The sequence below is a fragment of the Carex rostrata genome, chromosome 10 (assembly GCF_964058835.1).
Source record: "Carex rostrata chromosome 10, lpCarRost1.2, whole genome shotgun sequence".
Lineage (NCBI taxonomy): Eukaryota > Viridiplantae > Streptophyta > Magnoliopsida > Poales > Cyperaceae > Carex > Carex rostrata.
Genome location: NC_135927.1, coordinates 12941311 through 12962886, shown reverse-complemented (window position 1 = coordinate 12962886; position 21576 = coordinate 12941311). Strand labels below are relative to the sequence as shown.

The 21576-nt window shown below is 33.7% G+C and overlaps 1 protein-coding gene and 2 long non-coding RNA genes across 4 annotated transcripts; all 3 read left to right on the top strand.

Annotated features, from left to right (window-relative positions):
- Positions 1-1235: 1235 nt before the first annotated feature.
- LOC144560767 (uncharacterized) lies at positions 1236-5458 on the top strand. 2 transcript variants are annotated; one of them, XR_013513478.1, is made up of 4 exons: positions 1236-1462; positions 1598-1793; positions 3761-3869; positions 5198-5458. It is a non-coding gene; the product is annotated as an uncharacterized LOC144560767 (long non-coding RNA). The 2 variants fall into 2 exon arrangements; XR_013513477.1 differs by having other exon boundaries at positions 1245-1793.
- An 8183-nt stretch (positions 5459-13641) lies between these two features.
- On the top strand, positions 13642-15316 carry LOC144560974 (uncharacterized). The gene is made up of 3 exons (XR_013513526.1): positions 13642-13833; positions 13940-13993; positions 14637-15316. It is a non-coding gene; the product is annotated as an uncharacterized LOC144560974 (long non-coding RNA).
- Positions 15317-20074: 4758 nt separating this feature from the next.
- LOC144560494 (protein LURP-one-related 15-like) lies at positions 20075-21576 on the top strand. Its single transcript, XM_078309713.1, has 4 exons — positions 20075-20382; positions 20909-20992; positions 21093-21314; positions 21432-21576. Exons 1-4 carry the CDS (start codon positions 20254-20256, stop codon positions 21567-21569), a joined length of 573 nt encoding a protein of 190 aa, XP_078165839.1. The 5' UTR covers positions 20075-20253; the 3' UTR covers positions 21570-21576.

The window sequence follows — 21576 nt, the reverse complement described above, 5'->3', positions numbered from 1 at the left end:
GTCAAATTAATTTTATTCTAAACATAAATCTCTTTTATATTCGGAGAATTTTATTATCTATATTTAATTGATCGAACATGTTACATGATTCTTAAACGAGTCAGTAGTACGCGTATAGACTTGCATTACCCCTTCTCTTCCTGGGTACATGACATCTTTCACGTGTCTCGACTACGACGCTACATGAGAGATGAGACACATGTTTTGGAGCACGAGCCGTTATAGGTCGCTCAGGATCTGACCTATGAGGCCCGTCTGATACGCATTCTGGACGCACAGGATACACAGCTACGAAGACGGATTATTCATCGAGTACTAGTGCAGTGGGAGTATTATACTTCCCGAGAGGCGACTTGGGAGCTTGAGGATGAGATGCGAGAGCGATACCCTCAGTTATTCGCATTGACGGAGTAGTCCCATGACGTTCGGGACGAACTTTTTATTTGGGGGGGAGGTTGTTACATTCTGAAATTTTAAAACACGATTAATTGCTAAATTATGTTTACACTAAATAAAAGTCCTTAACTAAATTAATAATTGATTCGATTAATCTGGTTATTTAGAACGAAACTAAAATTTCAAAATAAAAATTCTATAAATTAATGGTAATTATGCGTGTAATTCATGAATTTAAAAATTCATTACCATCGCAAAACTTAGAAAGAAAGTAAACTAAATTTTATCGATTCATTCATGTAAATAAATAAATATGTCAAATTCCAATTAAAAGAATAAATAAACAAATGTTTGTACAAATAACATTATATAAACGTTACAAGCTTCGTTCGTTAAATCCATAGAATTGAATTGGATAAGAATATATATATACTAATTAATATCAAATAATTCGGACTCTAAAATTCAATTATAAATACTTGAAAATATTCATACGACCTTATAAAAATATATTATGTAACCTCGATTCAGAATTTAGAATGGAAATGTAATATTAGATCAAACGATCAAGTTATTTAAATTTCTGAATTTTTGGAACCGTTGATCTAGTAATCTAGCACGCATCTTGAAGACCATCTCAACCTTCCATTTTGAATTGACGGGGGATTTAACCCCCTTTGATAATGGGTCGGGTCCGGACCCCTTTCTTTTCTTTTCCTTTTCCCCTCCAGTTTCTCTTCCTCTCTCTCTCGCTTACAGCCTAACCCCACGCGAATCCCTCCGTCTCTCTCTTTCTGCCGTCTCTTTCCTCTCCGTTGAAAACCCTAGTTCGGCTCTCTCTTCACTCTCTGAACTATGGCCCCCACCGCTGAGATCCTCTCTCTCTCTGGTTCCTTCAAGAAGAAGGAACCGAAGTGATTCCCCGCTCTCTTGTGCCGTCCCGTCGGTTGTCAGAAAACCCATCTCTCTCCCACGCGAGAGCTTTGACTTGTGCGCGATCGTACACCTACCAGGGTCTATCTCGTGCCTACCCTCTGGGCTTGGCCGACCCCCTACTGCCTTCCTCGTGAGTATATAAAAAGCCCTCATCTCTCTTTTGGGTGTTTTGAAAATCTGAAATTTGTAATCTCATGTGTTGAGAACTCAAACCCATCATTTCTGTTTTCCCTCTGATTGAGTGCTAATTATCCAAATTTTTGAGAGATTGTTGTGATTTTGAGAAACTCGGTACGTTGTTGTCTCTCGACTGAAATACGGGCACATTCCGGCACTGCCTCTGTGGTGCTTTTGATTTCTCGGTGCTTGCTGAATTTTGGTGTGATGGCTGAGAAACAAGGCGGTTCTTTGGTGCCGGCCACTTTCCATTTCCCTCTCCATCTCGTGCTAGCTCTAATCGGGTAAATTCTAAAATGCTCGTTTATTTGATCGGATTTTATTCTTTGCTCGGGTTGTTGATTTTCCCGGCAAAGTGTGTTGACTTGAGGCTCGTGCCTTGTTTGTTGATCGGTGTTGTTTGTGCCTTTTTGCTTGGTTGCGATGCGAGGCTATACCAGTGTTGGTACAGCACTTGTTGTGCTCTCTTTTTCTCCACCCTTGTCTGCCTCTGTCTGGTTTATGTGTGCCTTGACTTGCCTTGTCGACCCCCCATTTTATTTCCTTTGTTGCTGCCTTTTTCTTATGTTGTGGTGAATTGTTGTATGGTGCAAATTACCCTCTCTGACTTGCTGTGATGATCATGTGTATTCCGATGCTTACCAGTAAATGTTGTGATAGGGGCCTTTTCATAAATTGGTATAAGATTAAGGGGTGTTGTGTGAAAATTGCTTAACTTGTGGTAAATAAATTAAGAGTAGGGGCCTCTATGCAAAATCTGAAAATTTGAGTATGAATTCGGCCGAATTGAGTGAATTAAATGAAATTGGGTTTGGTATTGCCGTTGGGTCAAATTGAATTAAATTAAAGGTGAATTGGGTTCTTAATGATATAGACCTTGATAAATAATTGATAAAGGTGCCTTATTTTATTGGGCTTAGGCCTAATCCGAAAATAGAAGGAATTAGATTGGAAATAAAAAGAAATAAATTTATGAAATTTGGATTTCCAAAATGCTTAATTTGTCGGATTAAAACGCGGCTTAAAATTTAGGGTTAAAATAAGGAATCGAATAAAATCGAACGCTTACGTAAACCTAAATAGCTCGGGAAATGATTATACCGTCCAGGGTCTGATGCCTCGATGATGACTCATAACATAATTTGAGCAGATACTATAATAACCCGATTGGACACCTGTATGATCCCGAAACAAACCAAATTAAAACACCCAACACATTAAATTAAAATAAAAGTTTCATAAAAAGTTTTTAAAGTTAAAATAGTTCTTTTAAACATTTTTGTTCGAACTTGTACAAAAATTCGTTGCTAATTAATAAAGGACAATTAATTAGCAACGAAAAATAGTTGTTGTGGACTTAGATTCGAAACGGCTAAGTAAACGTAGAGATTTAATTAGTTATAAAAATAACGAATTGCGCGACTTAGCAATAAATTAATTTGAAACACGTAAACCAATTAAGGGTTTTGTTTTTAATTTTATAAAACGAATTATACAACTAAAATATAAATTAGACCTAATTGTTAGAATAAATAATTTCAAACTTGAATCGAAATCGTGAATTTTATTATGGCTTATTTTATTTAATTAATTGTATTTTTAACTGAGACATGTGAAATTAGTTTAAAAGGGTACGTTTCTAAAACTTTAATTAAACTAAAGTTTTGAATAACCAAATGCAACCGTATATAATAAAATACGTAACTAATACGAATTGATATAATAACTATTAAATTAACATATTTTATCGTAATATTACAATTAGGAATTTAAATTATAATTTAGGTTTCGAATATCGAATTCGAACGACGGGATTAATTATAGTGAATTAAATTAAATCAAAGAGAGTAGATAGTAGAATATATTAACTAAGTATAGCACATTTAAAAAAATTACCGTAACTCCCGAACAATTATTTTATTACGAATAATTCGACATTTGAATTTATACAAGCAATATATCTTCAAAACTAAAGCATTAGAATATAAATTTGACTAGGATTAAATTAGATTAAACTAGACCAAAGTGAATGATCAATAGTTGACAAACCTGTAAATTAAGATTAATGCTATGCTCGATGACATGAAATTAATTAATTAATTAATATATGCCTAATCGAATCAGTCCGACTGACTGAACCGATAAATTTTATAAAATCGAAGTAATCGAGAAATCGACTTGTACATTAATTGGGACGAGGGTTAGAATAAAATTAGCGTAGATTTTAATTAGTTTAATTACGTGATCACAGATCAGTCAACTCCGTGCGAGTCCGACCCGTGGGCCGATCCGACTGACCCGCAGTTCGGAGCATACGCGGAGCACGCCGATTATTAGCGACAGAGACTCCAGCCCTACAGGTGTGGGATATCTGAATTATCTTTTTCGTGGGCGTACTCTTACCAGTCGATCCATCTGACCTGACATCTGCACTTTATTTTTAAGTAGTTGCATTGAAACTGTAGAGCATGTTTATCCTTTCTGCACTGTAGGTAGAATTGCATAAGCCCTGAAAAACCTGAATTTACTATATTTTAGGAGTAGAATAATTAAATAATATTATAAGTATATTATTAGAATATTAGATGATTAGTTGTCTCCCTCCTGTGGAAGACAATATATTAGTATTATATTACGTGCATACGCATGCATTGGTGAGAGCTGAGCAGAGCCGAGTGACTTCGTTCCGTCTTGGTGTCACTTGGCATGGGACGGCCCGACAGCCACTGAGCTGAGGATCACTTGATCCTTGGATGGCTTTAGGACTATATTATATGTATAAACCTTGATTATATCATTTTTCGATCATTTTGCCATTTGACGTGAGCAGTTCCGATCTCGAGTTCTGTGGCACGGACGATTCGGGATGTTTCTCACGCCTACATTAGGAGCTACATGCCTAGAACGGGTTACCCCACCACGGTTCCGATCTCGAGTTCCGTGGTGGCATTTTTATTACTTGAGACTGCACAGTTCCGATCTCGAGTTCTGTGTAGGTCTGTTTTACGCTACCGCATGGTTCCGATCTCGAGTTCCATGGCGGATTTGGTGATTTGGTGTGGCGGGTGTTGGTGTGGCGGGTGAGGGCACGGTTCCGATCTCGAGTTCTGTGGCCCTGGTGATGATATTTTTACGACTTGCATTGTATGATTTCTCCTATTGGATATGTTTGGCTTATGAATCGTCTAGGTGAGATGACACACCGGATTTGATATAACCATCGGCTAGTGTGCTACTATCTTGTGGAGCAATGCTCGATGTCACTAGGCAACGTGTATCATTGCACTCTGATCACAGTCCTTGGATTATATTGCTGGATCTTGTGATCCTATTGGCACAGCACGGGGTGATTTACTTTATCCATATTATTACTATTATTGTTATTGTATTTGGGCACACAGTGCAAGGAGTACTGGATTCCGACTTGCTTTATATCCGATATTACACCTTGATTTTTATTTTGGGTTTATTTCGCATGTTGGCATAATAGAATAATCGCATCATGGCATCATTCAACAGTATTATAAATTCTTTTAGTTATTAATATAGGTTCACACATGTGCATATTTTAATTGTATTCATTTTATAAATAAAAGTGCTTTGACCGTAGAGGATCCCTGAGGGGATAATTCTGGGTCACATACTGGGCGATTCGTCGCTCACCCACAAGTTGTTTCGTGGGTTTTAGGTACAGCATCTGGCGATCCGCAGCAGGAGTTGTCAGGAGTTGTTCCCGATGGCCACCCGTTTGATTAGCTAGAATTAGACTTTTGATTAGGTTTACGAGTCTCGTAATTACTGTGTTTATATATACGAGCTCGATAGATCATGTATCCCCTTCTATAGATGGTGTTATTTGGATCCGAGATGGATCGAATTATATGTTATGTATGTGTATGTTTATTTATTTGCTATGTGACGGATGCTGGATATTTGATTTATATTTGCTTCCGCTGCTGTTTGATTTATTACTTATGGTTAGCCTTGCGTGCTTAATGATTAATTAAGCACGAGGCGAGGTTGATCACATCTTAATCCAGAATTCCTGGTTTGGGGTGTGACAGAAACAACTGCAAGAGTATATATTACAGCATAAAGTCAAACCAGCCATAACCAAAAAAATGAAAAGCCCATTGCAAATACATATTAATTCAAAAATCATACCACTAATGTTGTTGCAAATAAATAAAAAAAATTCACCACATACAATACTACAAAAAAAAACATTTGTACCATCGGATGTGCTTCTGCACAGATGGTATTCATCACGAGTGTCAGCACTGTAATTACGTTGAACTTTTTACCATCAGTTGATGTTTGACAAACCAATGGTGCTGGCCTGCCTTTTCCATCGATTATTTTTAATCCACTGTTAGTTTTGATTGACTCTGCGACATCGGTTGGGCTATTACACCGATGGTGTAGATGTGGTGATCTTTACTATCCGTGATGTAGATGAGCCGTCAGCATTAGTTTGATCAATATCATATGTGTTCCTTTTTTGAATCAATGGATATGTTCTCAACTGTGTTCCTTGTGATGTATTGTGTCATTAACTTTGAAGCTATACTCGGCAATTATAATGAGATAATTATTTAATAACATACATATATAATACCAACTCAATAATATCTAATTAAATAATAAGAATTAACATATGGGCTCCTGAATTCACTAGCTAAATTAAAAACAATAAATACTCATTGTTATCATAAGTTCATAATTAAGATTAAATTAAGTACCAAGGTTAAAGTAGTAAAATTAAAAATACTCAATGTTATCAAGATTAATTAAAGTACCAATTTAGTTATAATTAATAGATACTCATTGTAACCATAAGTTTATACATACAATTAAAAACAAATAGACTAGTACATAAGAAAGTTAAATTAAAACATATCCAATTAAAAAATGCATCTAGTGGTATTATAATTAATATTACCAAATTAATATCCAAAACAACTATACATGCACAAAACTACATAAGCTAGTATAACTCCAAATTAATGTTCAGACAACAACATTTATAGCGATCAAATATCATATTTATAAATAGTCAATCTTCAGACATCCAAAATAACATGGTAATTAATCCTTCAGGCATCCAAAACAACATGGTAATTAATCCTTCAGCTACTAAGTCTGATCAAACATCCAAAACAACCATCCCAACAAGTAAAACTCCAAAGTCCTCAAACAATAAATATGACCTAATCGTTCAAACATCACATTTAAAAATACCCATTCCCGATGGATATAACCCGAAACATCCAGTGCTAGAAACGTTATTCTACAATAGTGTTCAGAACAAACAATCGTTGTAGGAAAGTTCCTAAAATTTCTCAATTTCTTTGTACGAAACATGAGATTCGATATCACTCGTTGTACCATAGTATCAAACCTCCAAAATTGAACCTCAACCATCTCGAGATTTCTTCTGTCAAATGCTTCAACCGGGTTGACTGGAACTATGTTGTTGTTAGTTTGTAATAATCTAGAAGTCAATAATACAATAAATTATCATAAAACTTTGTTCATGAATTGAATGTTTATATCATTTTGTTGCCTTGAGTATTATTGCATTTATGGATCATTTCGAGTTCATGACTGAAATTGTGAAACTCCATAATATAGATGATATATACTCTTAAAAGGTCACTGACCAAGGTAATTAGCAGGAACACTAATTACCGCTATAAGGTTAGTATGTGGACTAAAAGATGGTTAAGTTTTACAAACCACTTGACACGAGATGTCATTTTAATCACATAGATACATGTTTTAGGAACATGGTATTTGACAGACCCCGAATGAGACATTAAATAGAATTGTGTTCGTGTCATTTATGTTTTCATTCAGTGTCACGTTCTACAGTATGAGGTATTTATCGTTCCCACTGAGAAATGTGTATGTGTAATTGTTATCCACTGCTGTCCATAAAAAGCAGTCATAACGGTAGCATTTCCATATGTATAGCTTAGCTAAGGAAGTGATAGTCTGCCAAGAATATTATTTGTCCCTCGTATCTCTATACGAGCTATAGCATCACTGGGCCCCTTGGTAGAGTTAGATTATCTGCATGCGGTATAATTACAAGAGTAATTATATTTGATAATCTACTCAAGATCAAGAAAAGATTCAGTTAGCAAGGATGACACACATCTACCTTGAAACTGATCTGATAGCTATGAGACAGAAGAACTGACACAAGTAAATAGTTTACTAGATCGTGATATTGTACAGTACAGCATCATCTGTGTAATTGGATGGTCATGATGTGTTGCCAGATACCACTCATGATTATAGAAGTTAAAACAATTTTAACTCTGTTTACCAGCATAACACAGATCCTATTGGGTCACACCATATAGGAGCTACTCGGAGAATCTTACTGATTAATTATAAATTGATTATAATTAATATTAAGATGGTTATAATTAATTATACGTGATATAATTAAATTATAAATGTCATTTAGAATGACAAGCAGAAACAACGGTTAATTTATAAACGTACACGTTACGTTGTATAAAAGTTACCGAACAACAACCGAAAAGAAATATAATTGTATATGACAATTATATATATTTGATTTGGATTTTAATTTGTTAATTATGGATTTGAATTATGGGTTTAAAAGCCCAAAATAATCAAAGCCTTAATTAAAATTAAAAGCCCAAAATCAAAGCCTTTTACTATTCATGCCTTAATGGGCCAAGGGCAAAATGGTAATTTCACACCTATGCCACCTTGCATGACACCTTAGGGTGTAGAAGCATGGAGAAGAGTGTGGAAGGGTGTGGAAGGGGTATTTTGGTCTTTTCACATATTAAAGGATGAGGTGTCAAGGGTTTTTGGTAAATAGATTTGTTTTGAGGGGTATTTCGGTCTTTTGCGAACCTCCTCAAAACACTATAAATAGAGGGGTGAGGGTAAAGAGAAAACTTACTAATTCACGTGTTAATCTGATTACTTCGTTAATCGGTTTTTCCTCTCTTCCCTGATTTCGGTTATTACGAGATTCGGAAAAATATATTTTTGCAAACTGTGCGGTATTTCTTGTTTTGCTTTTTAAGTGAAACGGAATAACTTGGAGTCTTAAATATATTTAATCTGTCCATTTTTCGGTGAATAGTGTTTCTACAGAATTCCGCGGTTTACGGTATTTCTGGCAGAAGAAATAAACCGCTCTCCGGTTAGTCCTGGTGGATAACCGATAGAGGTATCACACGTGTGATACTCTGAGTCGATTCCTTCCCTGGTGTAGCTCTTATCGCTCGGTCTGCATTCCAACTGTGATTTGGAAACAAGGTATAAATTGTTATATTAATCTATTTAATTGGTAAATAGATTTAAAGCTTTAGAAAATCAATTATGGAGTAGATCTGTAAATAGGATTAAATGGATCTTCTTGATTCATTTAATCCGTAGCTTAAGGTAGATGTAAAAATTTTTGTTTTACTCTTTCTGCACCTTAAGCTAAATCAATGAGTTTGAACCATCGAAAACCCAACAGTTGTTTGCTGTTTATCACCATCCTGGGCACAAAACTCCAACAAATAATTGATCAAAGATTGATAACTATATCTTTGTACTTTAATATTTCTTAAAAAAAACTTTAAACAACAAATTGAAAATAAAGAGAAGCTATGTATTTGGAGCTCGCTAGTGGTATTAATTAATTTTATCAAATTAACATCCAAATTAATTTTACCACTGCCATATGCTTCAACCAATTGGACTCGACTATAGTATTTTGTCTTAATGGTTTATCATAATGCTAATGATAAAAATGCAACAAATAATTGGCCAGTTGATAATTAGATCTTTTCTTCAAACTTTATTAAAAAAATCTTTGAACATTACATTAAAAATGACGAGAAGTTATGTATAGAGAGAGAGAGAGAAAGTAAGGCTACCATACATTACAATGCATAAGTATTTTTGTGCATTGAACTATAAATTACCGGATTCAAATTCCAAATGACCGATCCAAACCGTTCATCTTGTTCTCCATATTAATATGTGCTTGGAGACCAAATTTTACATTTTTTAAAAAAATATTACTATTTATTAAGGCACTTTGAAAATCGTTGATCCAACGGTAATAGTAAAATCAAAAGGCACCATTGGATCAGCGATTTTCAAAGTGGCTTAATAAATAGCAAAAAAATTCCAAAAAATGTAAATTTTGGTCTCCAAGTACATATTAATATGGAGAACAAGATAAACGGTTTGGATCGGTCATTTGGTCTTCGAATCCAATGATTTATAGTCAAATGCACAAAAATGCCTATGCATTGCAATATATATATATATATATATATATATATAGAGAGAGAGAGAGAGAGAGAGAGAGAGAGATAGGCTAATGTGCTTTCGGTAGCATATGGGCCGAAATACACACGGTCCAAATTTGAAATTTTAAAATTCAAAAAGTCGATCTGAACCGTTCATCTTGTTCTCCATATTAATATGTGCTTGGAGACCAAATTTTACATTTTTCTGAATTTTTTTACTATTTATTAAGCCACTTTGAAAATTGCTGATCCAACGGTAGAGAGAGAGAGAGGTTGGCTAAGATCAAAGTAGTAGTTCCTGAGCTTTGGTGCTACCAATTCGTTTTTCAATTTTCAAAGTTCAAAACGTCGACCCGAACCGTTTAAGTTGATCTCTATATTAAAATGTGCTTGGAAATCACTGATTAAGTAAAATAGTCGTTTTTCAATTTTCAAAGATCAAAGTAGTAGTTCCTGAATTTTTTTACATTTTTCTGAATTTGATTACTATTTATTAAGCCACTTTGAAAATCACTGATCCAACGGTGGCTTCTAATTTTCAAAGTGGCTTAATAAATAGTAAAAAAATTCAGAAAAATATAAATTTGGTCTCCAAGCACATTTTAATATAGAGATCAACTTGAATGGTTCGGATCGATGTTTTGAACTTTGAAAATTGAAAAACGAATTGGTAGCACCAAAGCATAGGAACTACCTCTTTGATCTTAGCCAACCTCTATATATATATATATATATATATAGATGTATATAGATGGGCTACGGTGAGTTGCGAAGTAAAGCGACTATTTTACTTCACGCTCATATTTTGCAATTTTAAAGTTCAAAATGTCGATCCGAACCGTTCATCTTGTTCTCCATATTGAAATGTGCTTGGAGACCAAATTTTACATTTTTTGGAAGTTTTTTACTATTTATTAAGCAATTTTGAAAGTCGTTGATCTGATGGTCCATAAAATTTTACTGTTCACAGCAAAACAGCAATTTTAAAAAATGCTTAATAAATAGTAAAAAAATTCCAAAAAATCTAAAATTTGGTCTCCAAACACATTTCAATATGGATTAAACATCTAACGGTTCGGATCGATCGTTTGGACTTTCAAAATAAAAATACAGCGTGAAGTAGAAACGTGTTTTACTTCGCAACTCACCGTAGCCCATCTCTCTCTCTCTCTCTCTCTATATATATATATATATATATATATATATATATAGAGGTAGGCTAATAAACAATCGATTGTTCCTAGCCTCCTGTGCAACCAAGTCATTTTCCGATTTTTAAAGTCCAAATGATCGATCCAAGCCGTTAGATGTGATCTCTATATTAAAATGTGCTAGGAGACCAAATTTTACATTTTTTGGAATTTTTTTACTATTTATTAAGCCACTTTGAAAATCGCTGATCCAACGGTGGCTTAACCAAACAGTAAAATCAGAAGCTACCGTTGGATCAGTGATTTTCAAAGTGGCTTAATAAATAGTAAAAAAATTCTAAAAAATGTAAAATTTGGTCTCCTAGCACATTTTAATATGGAGATCACATCTAACGGTTTGGATCGATCATTTGGACTTTAATAATTGAAAAACGACTTGGTTGCACGGGAGGCTAGGAACAATCGATTGTTTATTAGAGTACGGCAAATGCGCTTCCTCTAGTATATTAACAATATGCTTCCGGTCTCTAAAATCTATCGAATCGGTTTCAAATGACAAATCTAAACCGTTCAAACCAATGTCCTTAACGAGATCTTCGTTTGCATATAAAAAAATTTAAGTTTCGAATTTATTTACTATCAAGTCAAGTGGTGAAAAAAATGACCAAAATAGTGCATTAAAATGCGCATAAAATCCTTCATCTTTTGACCGCTTGACTTGATAGTAAATAAATTCGAAACTTAAATTTTTTTATATGGAAACGAAGCTCTCGTTAAGGACATTGGTTTGAACAGTTTAGATTTGTCATTTGAAGCCGATTCGATAGATTTTAGAGACCGAAAGCATATTGTTGATATACTAGAGGAAGCAGTGTTATCAAAACCGGACCGGACCGCCGGTTAAACGGAAAAAAATCGGACCCGGTCACTAGTCCGGTTTGGTTCGCTTGAAGGATCGTTTATGCTATTGAACCGGCCAAAACCGGTTAGATCGGCCGGTTTTACTGAAAAAATCGATCCATTTTGAACAAAACTCAGTTAGAAGAAATTCATTTGGAGTTTTAGATTAGATTTTCGTTGAAAAAAATAGCTCGGAAACAAGAAAAAAAAGAACGGGGAATGGAGAATGGAGAAAAGAAGGTGAATATGACAGTGGGACCATGTCTTTGAAGATTGAAGATATGTCACAGAAAGCCCAATTAAAAAGGTGGCCCATTAATTTATCTTTTTAAGCTTTGATATCATAGGCAACTCTTGTTGCCGAAGTCATAAGTTTTGATATATTACAAAAATAAATTATTAATTCTTCTTTTTTGTATATTAAGCATGAATTTTTTTATTGCACAAAAAAAGTTATGTTGCGTTTTATTTTTCTAAACATGTTTATTTTTAAAGTGAATTATATGAAATAATATTGATTTAAATTTTCAGAAATCAATAATGGAAATTAATATTGGCTTTAAATATTGTACTGACACGATCATGTAAAACTGACATACAGGTGTGTGTTATTCTAAATACAAATAACTAACAAATTATTCTTTTGATGATTTATATTTTATATAGTAAATTATAAAAAACCTGATGTATACCAATCGAATTTAGCAACAAATAATATAAATATTATACTTTGGATTATTTATGTAACTAAATTTATAAATTTAAATTTTACGTACATAATATTACTGTAATTCACATTATAATAAGATGATAGATAACAATTCAATATCATACTCAATTGTTTTAAAAAATCAGCGGTTGAACCAATTGACCCGCCGGTCCGACCAGTAAACCAGTGACCCGAAGCTTTGTCGGGTCAATGCCCGGTTCGGTTCTGATAACATTGAGAGGAAGCGCATTAGCCTTACTATATATATATATATAGAGAGAGAGAGAGAGGCTAATATCAAAACGTTTGCATCACGCCTCCCGTGCAACCAAGTCATTTTCTGATTTTTAAAGTCCAAATGATCGATCTGAACAGTTAGATGTGTTCTCCATATTAAAATGTGCTTGGAGACCACATTTTACATTTTTTGGAATTTGTGTACTATTTATTAAGCCACTTTGAAAATCGCTGATCCAACGGTGGCTCAACCAAACAGTAAAATCAGAAGCTACCGTTGGATCAGCGATTTTCAAAGTGGCTTAATAAATAGTAAATAAATTCCAAAAAATGTAAAATTTAGTCTCCAAGCACATCTGAATACATACATACGTACATACGTACATACATACATACGTACACACATACACATACATATACATACATACATACAATATATATAGAAGCCGCCTCACTATGGGACGGTCTGCTAAAGATATGTAAAAATAAAAAAAATAAAAAATAAAAACCGCCTCACTGTGAGGCTATTGCCCGTTAGGATATTTATGACTTTTTTTTTTTAATTTGGAAGGTGGATTTGATTTTTTTTTTTTTTTAAGGATATTAATAAAAATTACGGATTATTTCTTCATTGGCTCCCAATTCTCCGTCAATAACCGCTCACCTTCAACAACAATAACTTGGTTGTAAGATGCTCCCGGTGCACCGCTATCTCTTCTGTTTTTTCATGAACCGGATGTTTCCAATTCAACAGCTGAGGACCATTGCATTTACCAATATCTTTCTGTTTTCTCCATAAAAAGAAATATTTACCTCTGGTTCTCTTTCAAAAGTTGTCTTCTCTCTCCTACTCTTTCTCTCTCAAAAATTGTAGGAGAAAGAGAGAATACTAAATTGAAATATAGAAAATACTCGAGAAATTATTTAATTAATTAATTAACCATGGCTTTGAATAGAGAGGTGTTGGTTTTCAGGATGGTTTTGTTCATGGCATTGCTCGGATTGTCTGTCTCCACCTTCATTTCACGTATTATATCAATTATATATAATTTATAGTTAAATTTATTAAGGTCTGATTTTAATTTCTTTTTTTAGTGGTAAATTTTTTATATCGGATTAATTTGTGGATACAGATGAAGTATTCAAGACGGAAGGATCATCACCCGGCCGCAGCTTGGCTGAGATGAGTAAGATAATATACCATTTTCCTTTTCTTTTTTTCTTTTGGGTTTTTTATTTAATTTCTTGTACATCCTATGATTTTATTTTTTAAACAGAAGGAATAACACTTGAATATTCGTTGATATGTATAGGTTGAAAATTTGAACTAAAAGAGAAAAAAAAAATTATCTGACCTCAATTCTTGTATACAAAAATGTGCAATATACACATGTATTGTCAATTTAGTACCGTATGTTCTGAGATCGTACTGCTATTTTTTAGAGAAAAGCAAAATCCTACCTTTTTTTTCTTCTCTCTCCTTCTCTTTCTCTGCACTTCTATTTTTCTCTTTCTCTCTCTAAAAGTAGGGTCCTGTTTTCTCTAAAGAAAAAAGTGAATTTGTATCCCAAAAAATCATCAAATTTACTTTTTGTTTACTTTATCGTAGAGCTATTAATTTTTTTTAGTGTTTGATAGAAGACTAAAAATTTAATACATATATGGGCTACTAAAAATGAAGAATACAACTATAATTTTTTTTATTTGAAAATTAATTTTCCAAATATTAAATGAATGTACATGACAATTAGATGTACACTACAATTATTCTTTTCCATGAAATAAAATATTAACTGTACTAATATTTATCATTTTATTTTATTTTCGTAGATTGTCGAGTGAATTTTAGACAGCAAAACTATACAAAACTCACGAGCAAATGCAAGGCGCCGAAATACTATGGACGCCTCTGCTGCCCCGCCTTCAAGGAATTCGCATGTCCGTTTTCAGATGATTTGAATGATGTTGATAACAACGATTGCGCGTATATCATGTTTAGTTTCATCAACTTCCACGGCAAGTACCCGCCCGGTTTGTTTTTCGATAAGTGCGTGGAAGGCAAGTTTGGGCTCAGGTGCCCTGATGTATGACACAGAAAGAATCAAGCCTGACAAGAGGGGCCTACTTCTTCTGCCAAGTAATTTGGAATTGAGAAGTTGTTTTGTTTGATAAAAGGAATTGAGAAATTGTTCACTAATGCAAAAAAAAAAAAAAATTACCACAATACATGTTTGTTAAACCAAGCGTCGCAGTTTATCTTTGTTCTTTAACTCTGGAGTTTAAAGAGATATAATTCATTTCCAATCTAATTTAAAAAAAAGAGAGTAAGAAGAATGATTTTGTAACAGAAATTATGTTTTATTACATTAGTATGGGTATTTATTTCCTTTTGCAATTTTGTCATCTCTTATTGTATTATACTTGGATAATAAATCTTAATAATTAGTATGTTGAGACAGACCATTACCATTTTATGGAAATTCATGGTTCGTTGTCATAAGGAGAATCGAATCTAGTGAGACCCAATCCGTGCGTTTTAATCTGGTACAAATACAAGGGGCGTGCATTTCAGGTCGGTCCGTTTTAGTTTGACTCGGCTTAGAGCTAACCTCATCCCTTATGGTACCGCAGAGAATATTCACTCGCTATAGAGGTGTACCACACTGTACAAAAAACAGCCTATAAAACCAAAGTATAATTTGAGTTGGTTGTTGATTTTGGTCGGACAGTTTCCAATATTTCTAAGCAGCGATTTTTGACCGAAACCATTTTATAGAAAATCGTTGACACATTCGCAGTTAGCGCATGTAAGTTCTTATAACTAATTAACGTATCAAGTCTATAAACATTTGACATATCAACTCTTATGAATATTAGACAGCTGGCGCTAGATTTAATTTGAATTGAACTCTTCTATAAATATTATTTATCAAAAGTGACTAGTTAGTAGGTATTAAATGTTAATTATTCGTATCTAAATAGTAGATATATTATATAATTTAATATATATCACAAAAAAAAATTTAGATAAGTATTGTGAACTTTGATATTTTTTTTAATAATATTATATATATATACTACTTGCGTACTCTCTAAAAAATATTCTGCAAGTGAGACAGAAGTCTCATCGCAAGAATAACCCTCTCCTGAGTTATGTCCTCCTGCAAAAACATATAAAAAAAAATTAAATTACAATAAGAAAACAAATATAAATAGATAATAAAATTTACCTGAGTAAAATTCATTTGAGTATCTGTTATAAGGTAGTAGATGTAACGCAACACGAATATTGCGCAGTCATGTGAACGATTCTGTTTTGGGCATGCCTGACAATTATAAAGACGTGTCTTCCAAGAAGGGTCACCTGATACAAAAAAAAAAACATATACTGGTTAATTTAAAGTTCTTTAAACATAATTGATATATCTATATAAATAGAGCAATAATTATGTAAACTAACATCATAAGATATACTGGGTTGCAATTTTCTATACTTATCATAGAAAACAGTAATTTATCATAGAAAACCGTAATTTCTATAAACATTAGTCAGATAACTTTTTATCCATAGAAAAAAAGAAATAATTTATAAAAAAACACTCACGAAGACGCCATGCAACAAAAGAATCAGTCCACATTGTTGTATGTCATGCGCAATTTAAGTATGCTCCATTAGTTTCCCCAGCAGAAGTGAAGTAGCAAACTTGTTTCCGTTTCAAGTCATATGCAAAAAGTACCCAATGGTTATTTGCACACACCGGGACAAAAAACCACCTGACCTTCTCAAATTGTTCTGAGAATAGTTGCGGAAGGTTTTTCAGAGCTCTCATGATCATACGTATGCATGATACTCTGCATAACAATAGAAAAACACAAAAATAATTATAATAGGGCTATAACAACCTATCTGAGAATTTCAATAATCATATACAAACCTATAAAAAAAATATATAGTTAATTATATAAACATAACATATAAATTCTGCAAAGTAACCCACATGTGATTTGGTAAAATTAAGCAATCTCCAAATACAGTAACAAAATAGAGCTAAATACATTCCATTAATTCACACCAATTTCATTTTACAAACATACACATCAGTCATTCCAATAGTTCAGTTCAGTTTCATTCTACAAACATAAACATAAACGTTGCAACTGACATACTATAACTCTACAAACTCATGCAATTAAGTTCTGTATCTAAAATAAATAAAAAACAACTTACAACAATATATGGTGATATGAAGAACCATGGTTCGCTAACCAGCGTTTCCATTTGCATAACATTCAGCACAACGTTAACAAGCTTCATGAAATAGAAAATAATGATTAAACTGACAAGAATCAAGTTAACATTTAATTTGAACAAAGAGAAAACAATACAAAATAACAGATACCTCGCTCGAAAGATCTACCTCAGGGATCAACAAATCCTTGATGAATTGAACCCTACAATAAACGTGCTGGTCAACCCTGTGCTCAAAAGCGGTTTCATTATCTGTCACCTTTTTTTTATTTAATCTCAACCCACCAATCATCCAAGATGCTTGTAACATCATACGACATCTTGTCCCTGCGTTGGTACATGTACCGTTTGGGAAGTGGAGGTTTCTGAATTAGTGGGTCAAATCCTCTAAACAAATCCACATAATTCTATAAGCTTCTGCAACGGAGTCAAACTTATCACCTACTGTAGGTGGACTGATGAATCGGATCTCATCAGGATCAGCTTCACTTTCTAACTGATGGCCAACATTAACAACTTGTTCCCTCTCATCCTCAACCCTATTATGATTTTCAACATAATTCATATTCTCATTCGACTTCTCATCAGAAAAAAAAAAAAAAAAAAAACGAAGCATCCTTGTTCAAATCCCATTCGTGCATACATGAGCATGAAACTTTGTCATCTACACTTTCTTTATTCAAATCCATTATATACACCTGCTTTTCCATGAACATATACAAACCTATAAGTACATATGCTTAATTCTATAAACAAAACATATAAATTTTGGAAACAATACATATAATATAGAAGCAACCAATCCTATTACCAAATTATCACAATTTGTCAATTTATACTTCATTAACTAATGCATAACAAAGTTTGAAAGTTCAGTTGATGTATACAGTACACATAAAAATGACAATCTAAGCTAATTTACTAATTCTAATATTGTAAAAAAAAACTACCACAATGTGAAGATGTAATTGAAACATAAACATGACAATCTAATGTAATCAATCCTATTAACAAAATTATTGAATCATGTAAACAACTATTAATAATCATTGAATCATGTTCGTATTATAGTTAAGACAAGTAATCAGCGATTAATCTTTCAAAAATAAACGATCTATGTAACTTTCAAACACAAAATTGAAAAATTACATCAACAAACTTGCAAAATCGATACCAGTATATAATAAACAAAATTGATCTAAAAGTAATATTGAATGAGAAAAATTACCAGTAGCTTTCAAAACTTCAATGCTGTTCTTCAATGCTGATGCTCCTCAACGATGATATTCAATGGACAAACGACACTAAAATTACAACCATAGGAGACGCTGCTCTTCGATTCTGCGACTCAATACTCGATTCAAACAAAGTAGAAAAAGAAAAGGTGAAAAATCAAATCAGAAAAAGAAAGAAAATGCACAACCCGATTCAATTTTCAAAAAATGGAAAGCGGTAAAAAAGGAAGGGTTTAAATAGGAAAAAATGACGGCTGTAGTAGTGGGGACCGCATTGTTTCCGGTTATGGCAGTTGAAAGCATGTGGGGACCGCGTCGTTGCCAGTTATGGCAGTTGAAAGTGTGTCGGAACTAGGCTAAAAAGGAAAGGTTTTTATACGTGGGGATTTCCGGGGACTGTAGCCCGGGGGATTATACCTTTTCTCTTAAAAAATTAATTTATAAAATGTTTATTGTTTTGACCACTTGACCATGTACTAAATGAATTCGAAACTTTATAAACTTTGCATGTAAATGCATCACTCACCAAGTACTTAAATTTCAACAATTTAGATTTGTAGTTCAAAGTCAATCTGATAGTCTTTTGGAGATATGCTCACTAACCTCTCTTGGTGAGCACATCACATCCTAATTTTACTCGAAATTGAAAATCTAGAAGGGGGGTGGCAAGTGCCCTTCCTGGACTTTACTGGGTCCGATCCTGCCTAAAACCTAGCTGCCTTCTTCTCCAGAAGCAAAAAAAGAAAACTTTATGTGAATGGTCACTCTCAATTCCCTTTCTATTCTCTTTTCTCTCTGATCTTCTCTCATCGGTCCGCTTTCAAAATAAAGCCACAACCTTTTACTGGCGCTACTCTAGATGTCTCTGCCTCTCTTTCACTCGACATTGCAACATTCAGGCTCGATTTCTTTCTCCATCAAGTGTGAAAAAAAGGTAAATTTCGTTGTAGGTCACTAAACTTTGTTATTTGTCACGAATTGGTCACTCAAGTTTGATTTGTCCCTTTTGAGTCACTCAACTTTGTTATTTGTCTCAATCAAGTCCCTTTATACTTTTCCATTCAAAAATTTAACGAAATATTTCTATTCCGTCCAAAAAATTAACGGAATATACTCATTCCCTCCAAAATATTAACGGAATTACCATATTCCATCCAAAATACTAACGGAATTAGCATATTCCGTTAAAATTTTGGATGAAAAAAATAGAGAAACTTGATTGGGACAAATAACAAAGTTGAGTGACTTAAAAGGGACAAATCAAACTTGAGTGACCAATTCGTGACAAATAACAAAGTTTAGTGACCTACAGCGAAATTTACCAAAAAAAAAAAAAATGGTAGTAATGAACTTTAGCAACTGCGCGCCAACTCGGTTAACAGTGTTGTACGTAATAATCATTATGCAGGGTAAGGATTATGCTATAGTAGTTAATGTTAATATCAATAAACACGATGATTAATATTAACAGCGATTAGAAACTTAGAATATATATATATATGCAAGGATAAGAGTTTTAGACCACGTCCTGGTCAACGGATAAGACTTTTAGAAAACTTGGAATTAATATTAACAGCGATTAGGAAATTTATACAAGGACAAGACTTTTAGAAATGTTGAAACGTGAAAGTTTCGTAGCCAAAAGAGAAGAGGAGAACAGTCAAAAACGCGTCCTTGCTTTTGCTTGCTATGCTCTGTATTCTCTAATCTAATTAATACATATCTTTCAGAATTAATCTAGAGTCTTAAGAATCTAAGAGCAAGGCAAATCTAGAGTCTTATAGATAGCACGGTGCATGCTACCGCGGGTATTAGGCTATTAGCGTCAAATTATTCAGGGACATAGCCAGCTGAAGGTGAAATAACCCGGTCAGACCGCTGCAAATCTGAGAAGGAGAAGGAATACCGTGCCTCTTCCTCTTCTTCCCTGATCTCTCCAGCAGCGATAGTGGCACTATTGCCGATGGTGGCGGTGGTGGGCCCGCAGTTCTGCGCGCCATACACGATGGCTCTCACTGTTACCAAGAAAGCCTTCAGTTGGTCTGGTGGTGACTTCAACGTGTCTGATGTTCACGGTGCCGTCTTGATGAAGGTACGCTACATATATTATATACATATAGAGTAGAGTAGTGTTAAAATACATCATTGATTTTAAGCTCCAATTATGCTCCGCATTCTTATCTCTACTTTTAAAGTCCGAATAATTGATTTGAAGTGTTGAACATGATCTTAGTATTAAAATGTGCTTAGAGACAAAAATTATATTTTTTTAAATTATTTTACTATTTTTTTAATAGGTATAAAATCATTGTTGGTAGATGACTTGGAACATCCAAAAACAATGATTTTGTATCTATCTAAAAAATAGTAATTTTAAAAAAAAATATATATATATAATTTGGTTTCCAAACTTATTTAATATAGAAATTATGTTGAGCAGTTCGGATCGACTTTCGGACTCTCAAAATAGAAATAATAAAGATGTGGAGAATAATTAAAACACAAAATCAATGATGCGTTCTAACTCCACTCAATACATGTACATCATCTCTTCAATTTAATTCAGCTAAGAACTCCATTTATTTATTTGCATCAAATGAAAATGAATAAAACAACAGGTGCAGGGCCGTTATCTTAGCCGCCACTCGCACCGCGTGCTTTGCGATGCAGCTGGCACTCCCATCATCTCCATGAGAAAGAAGGTTCCAAGCGACCTCTCTGCTCTTTCCCTCTTCCTTATTTTAAATTGCATGAAATCGTCTAATTTTAAAGGAATTTGTTGGGTTTTTGGTTGAATTGCAGCTGATAAGCTGGCACAATACATGGAAGGTGTACCGAGGCGACAGTAGTGATAAAAAAGATCTGTTGTTCACAGCAAAGCGATCACATATGATGCAGCTAAAGACAAATCTGGATGTGTTCTTGTCTGGCAATGATCGCATTTGTGATTTCAAGGTAAAAGGAAGCTGGTTTGAGAGGTCCTGTACCTTCTACCTCGGCGACACCAATACCATAATTGCCCATGTATGTTCATCACTTCATGAAATTAATGTCCTCCCCTTAATTTAAAGAGATAATTATATAATTAGGATAAACTGATTCAATTTATATATGTTGCTTAATTTTGTTATGCATGTGCAGATGAGCCGCGAGTATTCACTTAAGAATGTACTTCTTCGAAAGGACACGTTTGGTATAACAGTTTATCCTGGTGTGGATTATGCACTCATTGTATCAATTATTGTAATTCTTTATGAAATTCAGAAGCCTGATTCTTAATTTGCTT

Coding starts and splice junctions, on each gene's coding strand:
- LOC144560494 (XM_078309713.1), top strand. CDS start 20,254: ATGGTGGCGGTGGTGGGCCCGCAGTTCTGCGCGCCATACACGATGGCT. Junction 20,383..20,908: donor ACGGTGCCGTCTTGATGAAG/GTACGCTACATA, acceptor ATAAAACAACAG/GTGCAGGGCCGTTATCTTAG. Junction 20,993..21,092: donor TCATCTCCATGAGAAAGAAG/GTTCCAAGCGAC, acceptor GTTGAATTGCAG/CTGATAAGCTGGCACAATAC.